The sequence below is a fragment of the Canis lupus genome, chromosome 37, assembly GCF_003254725.2.
Source record: "Canis lupus dingo isolate Sandy chromosome 37, ASM325472v2, whole genome shotgun sequence".
NCBI classification, from domain to species: Eukaryota; Metazoa; Chordata; class Mammalia; order Carnivora; family Canidae; genus Canis; species Canis lupus.
The window spans coordinates 5,888,872-5,911,221 of record NC_064279.1 but is presented as its reverse complement, the minus strand read 5'-3'; the positions used below and the strand labels follow the sequence as shown (position 1 = coordinate 5,911,221).

The 22,350-nt window shown below is 40.2% G+C and overlaps 1 protein-coding gene and 1 long non-coding RNA gene across 5 annotated transcripts in view; one reads left to right on the top strand and one right to left on the bottom strand.

Annotated features, from left to right (window-relative positions):
- LOC112656669 (uncharacterized) overlaps positions 1 to 16,518 on the bottom strand; it is a 136,437-nt gene extending 119,919 nt beyond the window's left edge. For all 4 annotated transcript variants that reach the window (XR_007409028.1, XR_007409026.1, XR_007409027.1 and 1 more), the window contains exons 1-2: positions 16,397 to 16,518; positions 10,931 to 11,092 (exon numbers count right to left, since the gene is read on the bottom strand). This is a non-coding gene — a long non-coding RNA (uncharacterized LOC112656669). The remainder of the gene's footprint in view (positions 1 to 10,930; positions 11,093 to 16,396) is intronic.
- The window catches only part of DNAH7 (dynein axonemal heavy chain 7), a 241,874-nt gene that overhangs the window by 188,562 nt on the left and 30,962 nt on the right, over positions 1 to 22,350 (top strand). The window contains 8 exon segments of the mRNA XM_025442048.3: positions 628 to 754; positions 2,035 to 2,229; positions 4,906 to 4,998; positions 12,769 to 12,816; positions 12,818 to 12,946; positions 14,896 to 15,057; positions 17,489 to 17,689; positions 21,695 to 21,856. Coding sequence (XP_025297833.3) covers positions 628 to 754; positions 2,035 to 2,229; positions 4,906 to 4,998; positions 12,769 to 12,816; positions 12,818 to 12,946; positions 14,896 to 15,057; positions 17,489 to 17,689; positions 21,695 to 21,856 — 1,117 coding nt within the window.

Below are 22,350 nucleotides of genomic sequence, written 5' to 3'. Positions count from 1 at the left end.
AAAATGCTTAAAGTATTATATTCACATAAGGAATTGCTATGAATACAGAAAACATATGTTAGCACTTAAGAGAAAGTTGTTAGTTACAAATATTGTGATTATTTATATTTCCATGTTTCCGTCAATGTGGTAAATAAACATGTAGTTTATCAAGTTTTGTGCTTTCTCCAGCTTTTATAGATTCATGAGCAGAGTAGCACACTACAAATGTTAATTTAATAAAGAAGCTATTAATTTAATATATAATATAGAATGTTTGGAAGCATCTGCAGAATAAGAAAATCAAATTTTACCCCAAGAAATTCTTTATAGCTAAAAATAGTCCACGAATCTTTAAAATAGATTAATGTACCATGCATTGACTTTTATCCAAAAGAAAGATTAAGTTTCTTTTAAAAAAATCAATCAACAGTAAAATGCAATTCTACTGAAGTGTTTCTACATTGCATAGCTCTCAAATTGGTGCACCTAGTTAATGATGATTCTTGATTGTTTTGGGGGTAATTGGCCAGAAAGCTTATTAGAAGGATATACATCTAAATGGTTTACAATAGGTTTCCTTAAAGGCATTTTCTTTAAGGTATAATGCATTTTTATTTATTCCCTTGTCTTTCTGTTGACCTGTAGGCTTCAAATTCTCAAGGATCACTTTACTTACTCCCTGTATGTTAATGTCTGCCGATCACTCTTTGAGAAGGATAAGCTACTCTTTTCCTTTTGTCTTACTATAAATCTGCTACTACATGAACGTGCGGTCAGTACTGGTAAAATTTTTAGAAAAAAGAATAACATGGATTTGCTAATTTACTAATTTGAGTGTGTGTGTGTGTGTGTGTGTGTATACATACAAAAGGGTTGTAAATAAACAATAATTACGGTTAAAGCAAGACCTCAAAACTAGATTGAATTTTACGGAGGTGAAAAATAAATAAAGCAAAGTTCACTCTGTAATTATTACTTAAATTTATGCATGTTTTAGTTTAAAATAGTTTCTATTAGAATCACATATAGGTCTGCTTATAAATGTACCAAACATGTTGATAAATTTACACCAAGTAATCATATAAATGGTAACGTTTTTAAGAACTTGTGCAAATTAGTCGAGTCTAACCATTTGGGCTTAACAATACCTTTCATAAATTTTTGTTATATTTCAAATCTGTTCAATTAAAATATAAGAAGCACTGTAAGAATAAAAGAGAGGTACTGTGTAAATTCACTATTTTATTCCCTTCGGTGTTTAAGATTCATTGATTTCATTAGGTGATGCATTGGTCGAATTCTGAAGGAGTAGAGGCTTTATTCTTGAATTTCCTGCAAAAGTTTTGTAGCAGTACCTCATTATATTTTATGAAAAATAGTTGAAAATATGACAGATTGATGATGTTGTCTTCCTAAAATTTTTAGTTTATTCATTTTTATTTTTATTTATTGAGTATAGTTGATACACAATATTACTTTAGTTTCCAGCGCACCACATAGTGATTCATCAGTTCTATACAGCCAAGGGTGACTACCATCTGCCACCACATCATGCTATTTCAGTACCATTGACTATATTCTTGATGCTGTACCTTTTATTACTGTGACTTACTCATTTCATACTAGAAGCCAGTATCTCCCAGGTCCGTTCACTTGTTTTGCTGATACCACCACCCACCCGCCTCTCCCTCCTGTCTTCCCACAATTTTTAGAGCCTGTAAAACTCTAAGCGGACATTTGAGAAAAAAACATATACTCAGATAGAATTTTTGTATTTAGATTAGTGAAACTTTTATGTTTAGATTAATAATTCTGGAGGAGCATTATCAAAAAAATAGCTATCTAGAATGGAACTATTTTGAAAGCTGGTTATAATGGATGGATTAGTTTCTTATGAATAAGTACTGAGCTGCTATACCAGTCGATATAGAATTTCACAAGGACCATACCTAGGACTGAAAAATCAACAGCCAATTCTTTGAAAATGGTTTAAATTTCTTATGTATGTAATGAATTCATTTCTGACTCTTCATGCTACTTTGTTTTCCAAAGATTAATAAAGCCGAGTGGAGATTTCTGCTGACTGGTGGCATTGGGTTGGATAATCCTCATGCCAACCCTTGCACGTGGCTTCCCCAAAAATCATGGGATGAAATATGTCGACTAGATGATTTACCTTCCTTCAAAACCATTCGTAGGGAGTTTATGCACTTAAAGGATGGATGGAAAAAAGTGTATGATAGTTTGGTATGTTTTAACCCTCTTGCTTATTCCAAAGTTTTTAAGTGGAGAAAATAATGCAAATAATTTATTCTTATCTTTGAATAAAAACAAAATTTAAGTAAGCTTTAAACAACTGGTCAGGTGTTGAAATCAAGGTTTAGATTTATATTATCCCCACCTTCTAAGTTGGTGGTTTTCCTCTGAACTTCTGTATAAATCCCTGAATTGTGTGGAGTGCATGTTCCTTAAAATATTCTTTTTGATTTCCCATGCCAGGTTTTTATTTATTAACAATTTAGACTATGCAATCATAGTAGCAGGTGAGTTAAAAAGCTTACAAAAGAGAGGCACCTGGCTGGGTCAGTGGGTAGAGCATGTGACTCTTGATCTTGGGGTTGTAAGTTTGAGCCCCAAGTTTGGGGGTGCCAATTTTTTTTTACAGGGGCGCCTGAGTGACACAGTTGATTGAGTGTCCAACTCTTGGTTTCAGCTCAGGTCATGATCTTTGGGTCGTGGGATTGGGCTCCACACTCAGTGTGAAGTCTACTTGAGATTCTCTCTCCCTCTTCCAGTGCCCTTTCAGCTCATGCTCTCTCTCTCCCTAAAATAAATAAATCTTAAAAAAAAAATGTTTACAAAAGAGTTATTATTTAGATTTTCTGAACGCAGGTTATAAATACAGATATAAGCTAGAATGCAAGGTATTGGCTAGTAAACATTTTTGTCATTTGACATGAGGTGTAGGGATCAAGGAGAAGCTACCCAAAATGTGCCGCTTTGGCATATGGATTATTTTGAATAAAAGTTACTTAAGTGACAGCTTGTGCAAGAAGTACCCTCAGTCCCCTTGAGAACAGGAAATACATGTCCCATGTGAAAGGTCTTCTCCCTCTACCAGAAGGTAAAAACACATCCTAATCACCAGAGACCAGAAATTTAGAGCTTAGAAAGCTGTATCAACAAGGCTTGTTGCTTTTTACTAATTTACTCCCCCAGCCCGAATTCTGTTCAGAATTCCCTACTAACTGAAACTCCCAAAGTTAAATTTTTTTTTTCCTGTCAATTTCTCACAGATTTATGGTCTCTTATTAGTCTGGAAGGTATAAAAGCTACTTGCCTTGATCCTTTCTTTAAGTCTCATTTCATTATTGGGCCTCCATGTACATGTAATCAAACTTTGGGGTTTTTTGCTCCTATTAATCTGTTTCACGTAAATTTAATTTGTACTCCAGCTAGAAGAACCTTGGATAGAAGAAAATTTCCACCTCCCCTTCAGAAGGAAAAGCTAATAGTTCTCCAACAATTTTTCATGGAATTCTATCTTGCTAATTGGAGACTATTACAGTCAACACAAAATGTAAAACAATTTCCCTTCCGGAACATGTAGAAATTGTTGCCTGCCTTCAATTTTTTTTTAATTTTTTTTTTTTTAGCACAAGGGCTAATATTTTATCAATTTGCAATTATTTTTTTCCACTTCTTTATTCCTGCTTTCTTGGGTTTAATATGCAAGAGCTGTCTTTGAGGAAGATGGGAAGGGGAAGGAAAGAGTGAGATATGTGAAGAACATTTTTATTTGGTTACCTACTTGTATTATATGTGACAGATTGTATCTATACATAAATGTGAATATTTTGGACTGGATCTCTTTTGGACTTCTCCCTATTAATAATAAAAATATATTTCCTACAGACAAATATGTTTTGTGAGTACTTCATTCTAACTTCAAATAGAAATTTTATTCACTATGCTGAATGAAGCTTGGAGATTTATTTTATTATTTTTAAATTTTTATTTATTTATGAGAGAGAGAGAGAGGCACAGAGACACAGGCAGAGGAGAAGGAAGCTCCATGCAGGGATCCCGACATGGGACTCGATTCTGAATCCTCAGGATCAGGCCCTGGGCTGAAGGCAGGTACTAAACCATTGAGCCACCCGGGCTGCCCATCACCAATCCTTTTAACCTAGAAATTTCACTCATATATTTATTCAAGAGAAATGAAAATAAATCCCACAAAAACACCTGTGCAAATATATTCATAGCAGCATTATTTACAATGGCCCCAAACTGGAAAAGACAAGCTTGGAGGTTTCTAATATGAGATACCACATAGCCTTTCTTACAATTTTAAAATTACAAAAGCTCCCCCACTTTTTTTTGAGTTTACTCCTCCTGGGATCTTAATGCTTCTCTTCTTGTATATTTTTAATAGTTCTCTCTTTTGGCTGCTTCTTACTATATACAGTTTCAAATATACCTTTATAAGAAAGACACCAAAACATTGTTCAAAACAGGAAATAGAATAAATTTAAGTATGATGCCTTTCTTGCTTCCTTTGTAATAAATATTTATTTTTTATAAATAGATGATGATGGTAGTTTTTAAAATGCCTTTGGAGAAATAATGGGAAATGCACATTTTTTAATAACAGGTTTCATTTTGTCTAATGATTAGTATTCATATTGACATTAACCTGCTTAATTCATGTCCTAGTTTTGATTCCTTTGTGGTGTTTTAAATTTTCTTTTCATTCCTTATTTCATAACTTTACCCTAGCCTAATAAAATTTACATTAGTATTCTTGATTTCATTTTGTCATTTTATGCTTTCTCTAAAAATCCGCTTCTAAGTCAAAAGGCTCTTCTCTTTAGAAATAATCTCTAAAATAACACTGAATTATATCTACTGTAATTTTAGGAACCACATCATGAGGTTTTTCCTGAAAATTGGGAAGATAAAGCAAATGAGTTTCAAAGGATGCTTATCATTCGTTGCTTGAGGCCAGACAAGGTAAGTGTGGGCTTTTGAAAGCAGCTCAGTGATTCCAGTCTCCACCTCTCTGCCCCCCGCCCCGCCCCCACCATTCCAGCCCTGCCTGCTGGAATTTCCTTATATAATCACAGGGGAAGTGGAGGAGCCTGGGGGAACTAATCCCACTTCTTTCAAATGCAGTCATTTTTCAAGAAGTATGTACATCATTAGAGCCACACGAAGTCAGTAACTGGCCAGGTTATATTTTATAGTTTTATTTATTTTATGATTCTTCCTTTTAATTTGTGCTTCCCCAATTCCTTACATGCTGTACATCTCATCTTTATTCTCATTACTTTGATGATATTAGTCAGTGGTGTTAGTACCTAGCAGATACAGTAGAATTTCTGGCTCTTTTTAAATGCTGTCTTACAGATAGTTCTTTGTTGGCCGTTGGAAAGCTAGTGGAATATCGTTTTTAAGACATTCATCACTGCTGACTACAAAGGAAAATGTCAATACTGTTCATTTTAATCTCTTAAAAATGATAAAGTATATAACCAATGAATCAGCTGACCTATCATGTCAGCAAATTTCAGTACTTGGTGACATTCTCATTTGCATAATTATACTCTATTTTTAAAAAATCAAACTACTGACTTATGTATAATGACCTGTATCCACAGAGATATACGTATACTCTGAAAAAAATGTAGATATTAGGTATGTTGAGAAAAAGTTGAAGAAATATCCTAATTGTCCTCTGTTACTACTCAAGTAAAAGTAATACATAAAGATTTCATAACTTATTATGTTCACAATTTGAGTTGCTAGGGAATTTAAGACAGTAATTCCACCCTAACAACAAAAATCCAGAATTTAGGTGGTGAAAGCAATTCATTTTTAAAAGTTTTTACATGCATCAGTGTTAACTGGGGTGGATGAGTTCTTTCCTCTGTAAGCCATAGTCTCTTCAGTGGACATAATGCAATTCTTGTTTGTCTTGTCTGCGCGCTGTTAGCCTGAGCCCAAGAGTCATTTGGTCATTGTGCCTAGAGCCTATGATACTTCTAGGTGTTTATGTGAAAATGTTTTAATTCCTTTTAAAATTAGAAAAAATAATCCAGTCTGTATTATGCTAGTAATTATACTAAAACAATTGTAAAATATAATTTTCAGTATTTTTTCACGGGTGAAGGACACACAAGGTGCCTAGGGCCCGTGAAAGTCCTAATGTTGTCCTGCTCTTGGGTTTTGGGAGTAGCCACAATTTTTCAGGAATCCTTATTAAACTAATGAAACATTCTGTGCCTTGGTAGCCCTTTCAAAATGACATGCCACTGAAATTTTAGTGATAAAGCTTAGAAGTTTGCCCTGCAAGTATTAAATTTGGAAGAATATGAAATATTTCACACTCTTTCCTAATACGGCTTTCTCTTTTAAACCCTTTTATTAAAATTTTCGAAGGTTTTGGCTTTCTACTGAAGACCATTCTACTAAAATGATTCTGCATGGACCTCCAGTCCTCTCTCCTCAGGATTTGAAAAAAACAAAGAAGCTTCTGTTCCCATTTTATATTAAGTTTTTCACCTATAGATATTTTTTCCCTAGTCTTACAAAATTTGGTGTCTTAATCTGAAAATACGTTGAGCTACCAAAAAGATCAAATATTACTTATTCATTCTCTTTTTAAAGGTATTTGAGGGAGATGAGGAGTTAGATCTTCAAGCTAAGGGGTTTTTGTTTGTATGTTTTTGTTTTTATTTTTTATTTATTTATTTTTAAATTTTCTTTATTTGAGAGAGAGATCATGTGTGTGAGAGAGGAAAAGGGTGTATTCAGAACAGAGGGAGACGGAGAAGCAGACTCCACACTGATCAGGGACCGCCCTCTGACCCCTCCTATCCCCACTACCCCCCCCCCTCCCCCGGAGGCCAGACCCAGGGATCATGAGCCAAGGCAGATGCTTAACCAACTGAGCCACTCAGGCATCCCTGTTTCTGTTTTTAAATCAATTCATACTTTTCATTGCTACTTTATCCAATACTTTGGCACCTTGTCTTCTAACTTTGCCCTATATGTTTCCATCTCTCTTTTAGAGTTTTCCTCGGGTAGCTGGATGAGTGTAGACATTAATGCTATTCACTGTTATTTCCAGTTCTCCCCCTTTGCACACATACAAAGTGAAGGACTCTGGCCATAAACCTCGCTTTGGCCAATAAAATGTGAGAAGTGTCAGGGCAAAAGCATTTAACTGGCAGCATGAAATTCTCCAGGGTGCTCTCCCTGCCATCAAAATAGTGTGAATCACATTTGATATTTAAGTGCCACAGCAGGCTGGGACACTGAACCAGCACAGGAAGTGCGTTGCCCACACACCCACATGACTTTGCAAGGATAAGAAATAAGATTTTTGTTGTATGAAGTCACTGAGATCTGGAAATGTTTGCTACTACAGCATAATTCAATTTAACTTAGGTGATTAATTACTATTATTTATACAATCACACCTGTAATCCTTAATGTAAAAAATTATTAGTATGTTCTTTTACTAGCAACCTCAAACCTTTCAATCTTGCTGTTACCAGGTTCTCCAAGTTCTAGTGGTAAATTGTTGATTTTGGAATCTGTATATATTTTTAAACTAATATATGGCTATTATACTTTTTAAAAACTTTATTTAAATTCAATTAATTAACATATAATATTTGTTTCAGAGGTAGAGGTCATTGATTCATCAGTCTTATATAACACCCAGGGCTCATGACATCACATGCCCTCCTTAATGCCCAGCACCCAGTTACCCTGTTCCCCAACCACTTCCCCTCCAGCGACCTTCAGTTTGTTTCCTACGATGAAGGAAACAAACTGATTAAGAGTCTCTATGGCTTGAGTCCTATGATTAAGAGTCTCTTATGGTTTGCCTCCCTCTCTGATTTCATCTTGTTTTACTCTTCCTTCTCTTCCCCTGTGATACTGTTTTGTTTCTTAAATTCCACATATGAATTCCACATATCATATGATAATTGTCTTTCTCTGATTGACTTATTTCACTTAGCATAATATCCTCTAGTTTCATCCACATCATTGGAAATGGCAAGATTTCATTTTTTTGGTGGCTGAGTAGTATCACATTCCACATCTTCTTTATCCATTCCTTTGTCGATGGACATCTGGGCTCTTTCCAGAGTTCACTATTTGGACATTGCTACTGTAAATGCTGGGGTGCGGGTGCACCGTAGGATCACTACATCTGCACCTAGTGGTGCAATTGGGACAGATCGTCTAAGCAGCAGATCGACGAAACAGGGCTTTGAATGACACACTGGAACAGATGGACTTCACAGATATATTCAGAGCATTCCATCCTAAAACAACAGAATACACATTCTTCTTGAGTGTGCGTGGAACATTCTCCAGAATAGATCACATACTGGGTCCTAAATCAGGTCTCAACCAGTACCAAAAGATTGGGATCATTCCCTGCGTGTTTTCAGACAATTCTTTGAAACTGCAACTCAGTCTCAAGAGGAAATTTGGGAAGAACTCAAATACATGGAGGTTAAAGAGCATCTCCTGCTAAAAAATGAATGGGTCAACTAGGAAATTAAAAATTTTAAAAATTCATGGAAACAAATGAAAATGAAAGCACAACTGTTCAAAACCTTTGGGATGCAGCAAAGGCAGTCCGAAGAGGAAAGTCTATAACAATACAGGCCTATCTCAAAAAACAAGAAAGGTCTCAAATACACAACCTAACCTTACACCTAAAGAGGCTGGAGAAAGAACAACAAATAAGGCCTAAACCCAGCAGGAGAGAGAAATAATAAAGATTAGAGCAGAAATCAATGAAATAGAAACCAAAAGAACACAAGAACAGATCAATGAAACTAAGAGCTGGTTCTTGAAACAATAAGACTGATAAACTTCTGGCCAGACTTGCCAAAAAGAAAATGTAAAGGATGCTCATTAAATCACTGGTAGGGAAGGACCCAAATAAATAAAATAATGAATGAAAGAGGAGAGACCACAACCAACACTGAAGAAATACAATTATAAGAACATGTTATGAGGAACGCCTGGGGAGCTGAGCATCTGCCTTCCACTCAGGGCGTGATCCTGGTCCGGAGATCAAGTCCTGCATCAGGATCCCTGCATGGAGTCTGCTTCTCCCTCTGCCTGTCTTTCTGCCTCTCTCTGTGTCTTTCATGAATAAATAAATAAAATCTTAAAAAAGAAAACATATTATGAGCAGCTTTGTGCCAACAAATTAGGCAATCTGGAAGAAATGGGTGCCTCCCTAGAGATTTATAAACTACCAAAACTGAAACAGGAAGAAATTGAAAACCTGCAAAGACCCATAACCAGCAAGGAAATCGAAGCATTCATCAAAAATCTCCCAACAAATAGGAGTCCAGGGCTGGGTGATTCTATGAAACACTTAAAGAGGAATTTAATACCTATTCTTCTGAAGCTATTTCAAAAAATAGAAATGGAAGGAAAACTTCCAAACTCTAGGAAGCCAGCGTTATCTTGACCCCAAAACCAGACATAGCTCCCACTGAAAAGGAGATTTACAGACCAGTATCCCTGATGAACATGGGTGTCAAAATTCTCACCAAAATGCTAGCTAATAGGATCCAACAGTAATTAAAAGACTATCATACTTTTAAAAGAGCAGTTTTCCAAGGTACCATGGCACTAGCCTACTGGAGAAAGAAACAGTGCTATACGAGGCTACGATTTGGGCCCGTGCTGTGTAGATTTTTTATTTCCTTGCATTCTCCAAGTCATGAGTAACTACAGATACCCACCAGGAAGATCAACGGTTGTTTTATCTCTAGGGTACAGTTGACATTATTTGGCAGCCCAATTTTTTTTTTGTCTCCTTTCCACTGCTCCCTTCTCAAAACGAATTCCACTCAATGGTAAGAAGCCACACATGCCAAGTTCTCTAATGTTCTAGTTTAGAAAAATATAAAGGATGCTCATTCAATCACCAGTAGGAAAAAAATGAGATGGGCTCACACTTTCATGTAGAATTTAGTATTTTATTGTGTTTTATTGATACAAGAAACATCAAGGGGATAAATACTAAGGTGTGCAGTGTTTTGAGCCCATTCACAAAATGAAGAGCTTCTGGCCACCGTCCTCTTCTTCTGAACTGTACACAGCAAATTAATCAGCTTTCACTAAGAAACTTGTCAGGTGTAAGGGCATATATTTCTCTGACCTTAAATAAATCCTATAGGAATTTGCAATCCATAGAAAAACATAAATGGAAGACCATAAACTTCTTTCCTGCCTTGCGGAAGATGGTTGCCTCGATTAGTCTGTAATTTTTGTTACTGACAGATTTCATTTTACAGACCTCATGCTAGCAGAATCAGCCTGCAGAAGCAAACCCAATTCTGCTGCCTTGCAAACTGAACAGCAAGCACAGCTTCATCTACCTTGGGAGTCACAGTTTGGTCTTGGGAGAACGTAAGCCTTGCTCAGGTTAAAATTAAAAACAAGACACTGAAATTTGCACTCGCGCCGACGTGTGCACCCCTGACCAGGTGCTCGGGCGCTGAGGGTCGTCCAGCCACGTCTGCACAGGAGCAGCGGCTGACAGCAGCCTCAACCACCCCCAGAACAGAAGGTTAGTGAAGGTTAGTGACGAAGTCAGCCCTGGGAGGAGATGAGATTTTTTGCAAATTAGCAAAAATTTTCATTTTCTTCTGTTAGTTGCTCTTGGTTTTTTAAATGTAGTGAGAAAAGACCAACCTTGGGGAAAAAAAATAAGGAGAAAGGCCAAGACAAGGCCTGGGATAGACAGAGTATTTTTAGTTTCCTGCAATAAGCTTGACATCTGCGCGCGTTCAAAATACCTGAAACATGAAATAACTTACGTAGAAATGAAACCTTTTGTGTGGGTGAATTATTACACTGTGATTTTTGTCTAAAATTTCTATAATTAGAATCTCACCTTCACAAAAAGAGCCATCCCGAGTTTTTATCCATTCATTGTTCGGTATATATCAACTGTGTGCAAAGAATTCTTGAGTCACCCTGGTAGGTAGATCCTCGCCAACACGCTGCTTGTATGCTTGTTGTTGCTTTTCCATATATTTTCTGTATTTGAATGAACCTAGAGAAATATTGGGGAGGGATTTAAAAATCTAACGTAAGCCCAGATACTCCTTCACTGTCTCCCAGCTCCCCGCCCTCACACCCTCTGTCATACACGCTCATCCACACTGGGATGGACACTGTGACCTGGCAGTGATTTTGACTTACAAACCCTGTGTGAACAGATGTTCTGGAGAATGCATGGTTAAAGTTTGGAAATACTTGTAACTTTTTCCAGAAGAGACTACCATTTTGAGATACTTGGTATCTGGAGATTGCTCTTGCAGGATGCTCCACGTTCAGGAAGGATGCAGGCTGGTGGAATCTGACGACCTAATTTGGAGCGTGCTGTGTACACACGACTCCATCCTTGGGTATGTGCAGGTACCCAGTTAGAGTGATGCTGGGGCCTTCAAAAAATTCTGTGGGTTCCTGTTACTCCATTACTCCTCTTCCTGGAATATGTTTACATAATTTGGTACCCAGGTAGAGGGATACCGGCTTGTTAAACCCATCATTATCACTTGTGTGCCTCACCTCTGAGTCATGATCAGCTGGGAGCCATCGTCCAGATTTGTAGGCGTAGACCCAGGGCTCCTGGGTGGCTCCGTCCTCTAAGTGTCTGCCTTTGGCTCAGGTTATGGTCTCAGGGTCTTGGGATCCAGCCCAGGGTAGGGCTCCCTGCTTGGTGGGGAGTCTGCTTCTCTGTCTCTTCCCCTGCCCCTCCCTCTGCTCACGCTCTCTATCTCTTAAATCAATCAATCAAATCATTTAAAAAAAAAAAAGGTGTAAACTCTTCTTTAGAAAGAGGGAAGGAAAGGGGTGCCTGGGTGGCTCAGTTGGCTAAGCAACCTGGGTTTCAGCTCAGGTCATGATCTTGAGGTGGTGAGATTGAGCCCCACTCCAGGCTCAGGAGGGCATCTGCTTGAGATCCTCTGCTCCTGCTCTTGCTCCCTCCCTCTCTCTCTTTCTTAAATAAATTGGTAGGTAGGTAGGTAGACAGACAGACAGACAGATTTTTTTTTTTTAGACAGATTTTTAAAGAAAGAGGGAAGGACGAGGGATGTATTGGAGGCTGTATATCAGTCACATTAATGAATAAAATTCCATGTCCCCATAAACGCCTGCGAGGGGGCTCTGGGCCAGAGTGGTGCTCTCTCTCCCATGTGCTCCCAGAAAGTGGGCAGGCACGTATCCAGAAATCCACGCAATGTAGTTTGGTCCATTTCTTGGGCGTATAGCCTGTTTCTCTTTCATGCTACTTTTCTTTTTTGCTTTCTTTCTGTTTTGTTTCCAGCCCTATTGATTCCTTCTTGATGGTCCAGTACTATATCAATCACTCTCAAATTTCTATGTTTGAGTTATGGACTCTGAGAATGTAGTATTTTAAAACTTAAGAGTTGAGGTTTCTTCTATTCTTCACCACAGGTTGAATGCTCACTGAAGGGAAGAAAAATGCCTTTGAATTCTGGTGTCACTAATGCTCATCTTTCACTATTTAAATAATTTATCATTTTTTTTTCTATCTAAAAGACTCTTCTTACAGAAAGTGGTGCTTTGATCCTCCACCAACATTTAGCAAATAGCTACACTAATGGAGCTAGACTCCTTTGTTTCAAATTATCTTTGAATCTGAACTTTGAAATTTGTAAGCAAGTTGGAATATTCTTCCCAATATATTCTGGTCCTTCCTAGGTTGTTCCAATGCTGCAAGAATTTATAACGAACAGACTGGGGCGTGCAGTTCATTGAACCACCCCCCTTTGATTTATCCAAGGCATTTGGAGATAGCAACTGCTGTTCACCACTGATTTTTGTGCTCTCTCCTGGAGCGGATCCCATGGCTGCCCTTCTAAAATTTGCTGATGACCAGGTAGGTACCTTAAAATAGATGAGGTTATCTGATATTAGAAAAGTGGATCAATATAGTATTTTCCACTAAATGTTTTCCAAAACAAACTTGCTTATCCTAAGTGGGGGAGGGAAAGGTAACATTTTATCACTCACTTAGCTCTTGAAAGGACTGGGAGGTCCAAAAGTTGACAGAGTCTCAAGAAAATGCTATTTAGATGGCAGCACGGACAATAAAAATAATTCTCCATATCCAGATTATAAAACCAGAATTTGGCCTGGGTGCCCCTTATTTTTATTTTGGAGGGACCAAGGGACTCTGACATTATGACATCAGTACAAGAGCTTGGGTTGACTTAATAAATTCAAGCCTGAGTAGCGACCCCGGGAGGCACCCGCTCTGATCCTGCCACATCTCCAGTCTCTATGGGGCGACCCTCTTGACTTTCCAGGACAATCGTCTATTACAATGACTTTACCAGGTTAGAATGCATTCTAATATTTTTACCTCAAGGCTTTAAAAATTATTCAAATGAACTTTACTGCAAATTTTCTTATGTCATTCAACCTAGAATAAGAAAATCTTCATAAACAGGTGACTGGACATTGTCGGGTTGACTTTTTTCCCTTTTTGGTCTAATCAAAGTAACATTTTGTGGAAGTGATACTGATGTTTCTAAAACCACCAGCACCACTTGTATTGTGCTTCACACGTACTGTTAATTTGGCCAGACCTTGTAATGCATATTTCTCTTCTATTTCTTAAAGTAATCCTCTGCGGTAGATGGTGGCATCTCCATTGTGTAGAGAGGGCCACTAACGCATGGGAAGGTTGGGTGACTTCTTAAAGGCCGCACAGCTCTTCGAATACAGTGGGGTTATGTGGCAGGGTTTCAAGCAGCAAAGTGACACGAGGTGATCCATAGTTTCTAAAGCCCATCTTAGCTGGAGTGAGGAGAACTTATCTGTGTGCAGAATGGAAGCAGGGCATTAGTCAGGGGGGTTGCTGCTAAAAGGCCAGGAAGAGCAATGGTAGGAAGGACCAGAGTGGAAGTGGTGTGGATGCCGGAAGAACTTCATTTTAGGTGGGACTCACCCTCTCCAAATCAACATGACCTTTTCAACTGCTTGAGATCTTCCTACGTCCTCCCCATTTTTCTTCCCATGTTGTACAACATGATGACTCCCTAGGCCCTGCGTAGGCCTGCTCAGTGCATCGTCTTCACCTGCTATCCCCACTTCCAGAAACAGTAGTAGCTGGCTCTGTTTTTTGTTTCCTGATGCTTCTACCCTACTAGTGCTGATGAGCCGTGGACGTTCAGAGGCAGCCCGAGACCATAACTGGAGGCCTCTTCCAAAGAGGCATCGCAGTGACGACTGCTCGAGAGAGAAAGATCCCAGGGAGTCGCAGAAGCTGCAGATGAATCGGGCTACAGTAGAAATACATTCCAGACAAACATTCCCATAGAATTCTTTAAAGAAACTTTTAAATAGGACTTAGGGGCTAATATATTTTTTTCTCTAAGCTCAATACACTGGCCAAATCAATATAGAATTATTCAAAGATGTGGAGGAAACAGGACAAGTTCATCTATCTGTTCATAGTTTTCTTCTGGGCTCCGGATTTTAGGAGTTGCATAACAGGGTCCTTTCATCTCCTGTTTTCTCACGTTGAAAGTGTTCTTAATTTTTTTTTCTTTTCCATAGCTCAACAATCAAAGACCCTAGAGAATTTTCCATGTATTGCCATGACCGTTTCCAATATGAGCTGATTTGCTTTTGATCTGAGTATTTATAAGATTCTTAATCAGTAAGAATTTTATAGGGTTGCATATGTTATATTTAGAACTTTGAGGGATGCTGGATAATTAAATTTTAATATGCTTAAGGTTAACATTTTCTGTAAGATTAGTATTGATTCTTCTTTAAAAATGTGTTGTCAAGTAACATCTTTACTATTCTTGTTCACAGGGATATGGGGGGTCCAAACTTAGCTCTTTATCTCTTGGTCAAGGCCAAGGGCCCATAGCCATGAAGATGGTAGAAAAAGCCATCAAGGAAGGAACATGGGTTGTTCTTCAGAATTGTCACCTTGCCACCTCTTGGATGCCAACCCTTGAGAAAGTTTGCGAGGTAAAAATGCAAGCTTGTTTTTATTAGATTTGTATTCCCCTCCATAACTAGTGTTACAACTGTCATTCAACTCCATGCCTGCCCCTGGTTTGGGGGGGCTACAGGCTACAGGCTAGTGGCATGGCTGGATTACAGGAGAGATGGGCTCACGTCGGGAGTAGGAAGACGAGAAGAAGTCACACAGTCAGCCCTTGCCCAGTCCCTCTCAACAGGGACAAGGGCTCATGCAGTGAGTTGGAATCTCCCTCGTCCAGGAGAACAGCCTCAAGGAGGGGAGTCAGCCACAGGGCAGACAGAAAACAACTTACCTCTTACAGCAGTGGAGCAAAGACAACTTCAAAGGAGGCTTTTCAGGGGGAAATGCATGAAGCCACTCTAAACCCAGAGGCTTCAGGGCGTAACTTTGCTTCTCCCTTCTGACCTGCTCAGACAGTAGCCCTGGCACAGAGGATCAGTCTGAAACCCGAGGAAGACTCCCCCACCTGTTCTTGCCGTGGGCTGTGGCACTTCCCTCTGTGGGAGGTGGAAATCCCAGCAAGGCAACCCCACGTAGCTCAGCTGAGGAAACCTGGCACTTGACTCCGACCAACAGCGAAAAAACATTTGATGTAATTACCCATGACCCTAGACCCCTCCTAACTCAGAGTCCCTTGGGTTACTAATTAGCCAAGCTAAGGATATAACTGGCTCTATCCAGACATACAATTGAAACTTTAAGGAGAGGGTCGTATTTTCTTTCGTGCCACTTGTCACCATCTTGTCTATCTTCCATTAGACTACAAGTGTCATGAGAACAGAGACTTTGTCTGCTTTGTCTTCTGCTTCATCTCCAGCACCTGGAGTTATGCCTGGCCCAAAGAGACAATCCAGAACTATTTCCTAAATTAGTGAATGAATATTGCTTCACTGCTTAAAACTTTCGCTTTGCGTGGAAGATTATTTTAAAGCCTCATCATGTCTGACGACCTGCTTCCTCGTTGACCTTTGTTTCCTTTGGGTTTGGTTGTGACTTCTAGGCTCTAGTCGTTTGAGCTTCTTTTGCTTTCATTGGGATGACACACTTTTTCAAGAATATAGGCCATGATGGGGCAGCTGGGGAGCTCAATGGGATAAGCATCCAACTCTTGATTTCGTCTCAGGTCATGGTTTCAGGGTTGTGGGATCAAGCCCCAAAGTCAGGCTCTGTGCTGCTTGAGATTCTCTCTCCCTCTGCATCCCCCCCGCCCCCCACTCCTCCTCTCTCATTCTCTCTCGAATAAGTAAAGCTTTAAAAAAAAGAATATAGGCCATCATAATGTTATTTCTGTCTGAAAAATGATTCTTCGATTATTTGCCTTACCAACATCTTCTCATCCTTGAGGTTGTTACATTAAAGGTTTCATATCTGTGCCTGTTTCCTCATGGCTCCTCCATCTCTAGGCCATTCTCCAATGGGGCATATGTGACACAGTTGAACAGGTCATGAGAATGGCCTAGAGATGACCTGTTCAACTGTGTCACATATGCCCCATTGGAGAGTCATAAAGGAGAGGAGAGCAGTCCCTAATGGATGGCACACTGGGCCCAAAGGCCCTTGGGTCATGTTTAAGTCACCAGGCACAGGACAGCTGGTGGGAGGGAGAAGTGGTCGCCCTCACTCTCCACTACTTAGTAATTCCTAAAAAATGTAGGCACCTTTGCATCCTTCCTAATTCCCCCTTGCCCCTTTACCGCATGACTGCTCAAAACATGTCTTATGGACAAAGCGTTGCAATTTTAGAAAAACCCTAAGATACTACTGCCACAGACAGTTGGGAGGGGGAGGTAGCAAGAGGGAGCAGGAGTGACCAGGAAGAGGGGAAAGGAAGGCGCCCCCATGGCCTTCAGGATGCGCTGAGTGTTCCACTATCCTCCCCAGTGCACCCCTTAAGAAAATAGAGCTCAGAGGGCTATGTTTCAATACTTTCCCTTTCCGAATGTTCTCTCCTTCTTTTCATCTCTGCTTGGCTTAATATTGACTTATGCTGCTCATTCTCACAACCTGGCTACAGCCAGAAGAATGGCTCGTTCTTAATCCGGCCCTCGGGCAGAGGATTATAGCTATAAATATTTCAGCAACATCAGTTACGATAGGAGATTTTTTTTTTTGAATGTCCTAGTCTCTAGTGTGGCCAACTCTAAATTACGGAATGCCTTTGCGAACTTGATCGTTGCGTGATTAAAATTTACCAAGAAGCATGGCAACGCTCTGGGCCTTCTCGACGAAGAACGTTGTTTCAGGGGCAGAATCAGATTTTAAGACTTGTGCCCAAAATTGCAGCAGTAGGTTCTATTTTGTAAAACTGCTTCCTCCCACTTCCAAGCCGTCCCATGCACATACGGGCTGGAGATGTTCCTTGGGTTGTACGTACCCATTCATGTCTAATTTCCTTTTTTTTTTTTTTTTTTGCAGGAGCTAAGCCCAGAAGCAACACATCCCGATTTCCGCCTCTGGTTGACAAGTTACCCATCACCAAGTTTCCCCGTGTCCGTCCTGCAGAATGGCGTGAAAATGACCAATGAAGCCCCGAAAGGTTTACGAGCCAATATCATTCGATCGTACCTCATGGACCCGATCTCCGACCCCGAGTTCTTTGGCAGCTGCAAAAAGCCTGTTAGTAGTGGCTAAGTCTCGCTCCCTCGGCCCCGACGCGGTCCAAGTGGCCCCTGCTGACCACGGCTGTGTGGGGCTGAGCAAAACTACAGATTAGATAGGCCTCCTGCCCTGCAGTGCCGTTGGTTTTGATTACTGATTATTGACTGTGCTGAAGTCAATTGTATTAATATTTTATTTTAATTTTACCACCGGCCTCATTTCTGCGCAGCTGAGATCTTCTGGGGTGTCATTAATAATGTAGCTTTCCATTTAGAAAGTCAGCTGTAAGCCATTCCCAGTACAAATCTGCAAGGTTGGAGAATCTTGTTTCAGGATATTAACTGAGCCTTTTGCTCTTTGGAGCCGTATCTTTAAATTAAAACATAAAAATATTTCCTCCATATAACTATAATGAGAGCCAGAATGATTTTACTCCTTGATTGATGGGACTCATAAGGGTCTTTTTCAGCGTCCCTGGGCAAGCGGGGAAACCACCCACTGCTTTCATGATTAGAATTCGGTGTGTGAATGTCTGTGACCTGAAATTGTTTCACAGCGTTTTGCCATAATTAAAAATGGAAGAGTTTCTTTTTAAGAGGGGTTGTGAACCTTGGTTAAGTTTTTGCCATTAAACAGCTCACGCTTTTGATATCGGGATATGTTTTAAGGACGCATCAAAAGGAAACATTAAAAATAAAGAAGTACTTTCATTAAACAAAAGTCCCAGGTACTGAGGGAAAGCAAGCGCCTATGCTTAAAACTCAGTCCACCCTTATCCTCTGGGCTAAGACCTGCTGTCTAGGTGGCTTTCGCGTTGATTAGGCCCAGAGAGAGCGGGTTCCTCCGGGGTAGGTGGTGAGGGCACGTCTGCACAGGCCAGCCTGGACAGATGCCCTTTGTGCACAATTTCACTTCGTTTCTTCTAGAGCCAAAGGTCTCTCCAGTGGAAGTCCCACATACTGGAAGTCTAGGCATTTATGAAACACCATCCAAACCAAAAGCCAAATCCCCTCAAAAGCCAAAAGAGTTCATCATCATGTTTGCTTTGACTTTGTACTTGGAAATAATTTTTGACTTACAGAAAAGTGGCAAGGAAAACTACATGAAAGTAGTGCTAAGACCAGCCCTACACCCGTGACGCGTATTCACCTGCTGTTAACATACGACTTTTGTGGGTAACTCAGATATGTCACAACCCCTCACCCCCAAGGAAACACTTCGATGCATATTTCTTAAGAATAGAGATTTTATTTTGCCCTCGTACCATTATTAGTTTAGTGGATTCGATAAGAACACACGATTTTATCTAATCTGCTGTCTGTGTTCCCGAGCTGTCCACTGATTCGATCATGTCCCTTAGAGCATCTTCCCTGCTCACTAGCGATCGGTCTCGGGTTAAAATTTAGTCGCTGTGGCTCTTCGCCTCCTTTAATCCGGAACATTGCCTCAGCCTGTCTTTGAATTTGAAGACATTGACATTTCTGAAGAATTTACCTCCTCTTAAGGTTTTTTTTTAGTAACATTTCTCATTTGGGGCTTGTCTGATATTTCTTCGTGATTAGATGCAATTATGCATCTTTAGCCAAAAAACTACATTAGTGAAACTGTGGCCTCGGACTATCGTCCTGGGAGACACACGATGTCCATTTATCCTTCACTGTTGATATGAGTCTTGATCACCCAGAGACAATGTTGTCGGATTTCTTCAATGTGTGATAAGAGCCCCTTGCAACTGATGGTCAGTCTCTGGGGAGACATTCTAAGGCCTCGTCGAGATCCTGTTTCTCATCAAAACAGACCCCTGGTCCAGCTTGCGTGGCCATTGATGTACCTTGCCTGACCCGGTTGTTCCCTATGACAGTTCCAGCTCCTTGCTTGACACCTGCCCTCTACTCTCTGCAACAGCTCTCCCCTCTCCCTTTATTTGTGTGCTGTTGGCATGGACTCGGGAATTCCTTGGTCCCTACCGCCCCCCCCCCCCCTCAGTGGCTTACAGTTCTTTACTATCCTAAGTCTTTTACTCAAATGGTCCCAGATTTGGTCAGTGGGAGCGCCCCCAAGCTGGGCCCTCTGTACTGGGCCCATCGTTTATTGTTATTGTTATTGTGGTTGTGGTTGTTGTTATTACTTAGCCTTCTTGCTTTTTTGGCATAAGATGCTGCAGGTTCATCTGTCATCTAGCCCTGGAACCGGTCATTTTTCTGTGAAGTCCTGGTTATGGAGACCTAGATCTAGGTTCTAGACGAGTCCAGCGCTACTGCCTTGTTTCTGGTTCTTGGTCCTTTGAGGGGAGAAAACTTGGAAATACATGCAGGTAGTCTCACACACATGCACATGTATGTGCACAAATATGCATACCCGCCTCCGGGTGCATGCAGACGAGCACACGCACACGCAGGTACTCATTTGCATACTGCAGAAGTGATGAATTTGTAATGATCCATCCAGCTTCCGCCCATCCGCCCAGGGTTCTTCCTCACTTTCCCTCATTCCATATACACAGGTCACTTCTGCACTAGCACCTGGCTCCCACATCATCATCACATTTACCAATTTGCTCGGTTCTGTAACATATCGAAAGTAGTTCTAAGGGTGTCTGGGTGGCTCGGTCGGCTGAGTGTCCCGCTCTTGGTTTTAGCCCAGGTCTCCATCTCAGGGTTGTGAGTTCAAGCCTCACGCTGGGCTCCACACTGAGTATGGAGCCTACTTTAAAACAAAGTGAAAAAAGAAAAAAAATAAATAAATAAAATAAAACAAAGTGAAATAAAATAAAATAGTTCCAGAATCCACGCAGCACTTGTCACTCTGCGTTTCCCCCCACCTCTCTGGTTAAATTGATGCTACTTTGCTTTTGTCTCCACTCCTCCTCTCAGTTTATTCCACAGGGGATACTTACACCTGTCCCTAGGTAGAAGAAGTACTCTTGACCAAGAAGACCAAGAAATATTTCCCCTGGCTGACATTCTTTTCTTTTTCTTTTTTTTTTTTTTTTTTTTTTTGAGAGGGAGAGAGGGAATCTTAAGCAGGCTCCATATCCACTGTGGAGCCTAACACAGGCCTCAGTCTCACAACCCTGAGATCATGATCTGAGCAGAAATCAAGAGACAGACATCTAACCAACTGAGCCACCCAGGCACATCCCTTAACTGATATTCTTAACCTACGTCCCCATCTGCTCCTTGGGATCACTCTGGGGCGGCCCACTATTGGAAGCAGGGCTCTGATTTCCCTCTCTCAATTCACTGCCCTGGAGCCAAAGACTGCTCTACTCTTTCAGGCATAAGTTTTGCACTTTTCCACTCTACCCCAGGTGCAAGGAACATGCATCAACTTTCTGAGGAGCCCCATTAATTCCTTCTCATTAGCTTGGACTAAGAGGATACACCTCACGCTCCTTTCTCCTTGGAGATAGGGGCAAAAGGGCTCCCAGCACAGCCACTGCTCTTTCCAAGGAAACCTTCACAAAATCCTCTCTCAAGGTCTATTTCGACCATTTTCTAGCATTCTTGTGGAGGGTGCATACTACTTCCTGATTTCTGATTCAAGGCTGACTTTGCCATTCAAAGTAACTGTAAGACTTCTTATTATCTAAATAGTAACTGGAAAAGTCATAAGGCCAAAGTTTTCATCTGGAAGTCCTTCTTGTAGAACTGCTTAATTGGTTTGAACTGTCTACTTTGAAATTTCTCCATGGTGGTCTGGGACCACACACTGGAGTTCATTCTTCTTGCCTCACTATGCTCAGTTGGAACCTCCAAAATCCTTATAGGATTTAGTAAGACTAAATAGACGAGCTGAATGTGCTCCTTAAAAACCAGGTGTACATAGCTACGTGTGCCAACTGAACATGCATACAAAGGGACGTGTTTCTGCCTACATAGCCTGCTGAAATAGTGAATTCTGTTGTAATGTACTTTGGGATGGATATATTTATAAACACAGAGTCACTTTCATTTTAAAAAATGGTAAGCATAATGCAATGTGAGGAAGGAAATGATGTGGTGCCATTTCTTCTCATTACAGGAGGAATTCAAGAAATTACTTTATGGCCTCTGCTTCTTTCATGCTTTGGTACAGGAGAGACGGAAATTTGGACCCCTGGGGTGGAATATTCCTTATGAGTTCAATGAGACTGACCTAAGAATCAGTGTACAGCAACTCCACATGTTCCTGAACCAGTATGAGGTATCATAAAAGTCACAGCAAGAATATTACCTATTTTGCTCTTTATCACATTGTGTTTGTATAGTAAGCAGGGACTTCTCATTAATTCCTACTCTTACAAAATAAATAGGATAATTCGCAACAGCTTATTAAATAACACTTTGTTATAATAGGATATCAAAACTGCTATCGTAGGTAGTTAGGACATTGGTTTGTCTATTAAGAACCTATGTTTTATTATTATTTATTTTTGACATAGAAACACCTATGGGAATGGGCGAGATGATCATATTGGGCTTATTTTGAAAAGGATTTGAGAAGACCGTCAATCAACCAGGCTCTGAAATGAAAATATAAATTGATTTCCTCCTGTTCTGGAGCATGACTTTATTTTTAGAGAAATGTGATTGTACTGTATTATTCCAGAATTTAGATTTGGGCCATTCATCAGGAGAAAACAGACTCTTTAGGTCACTGATGTTCACCTGAGGTGTGGATTCTGGGGGGAAAAAAAC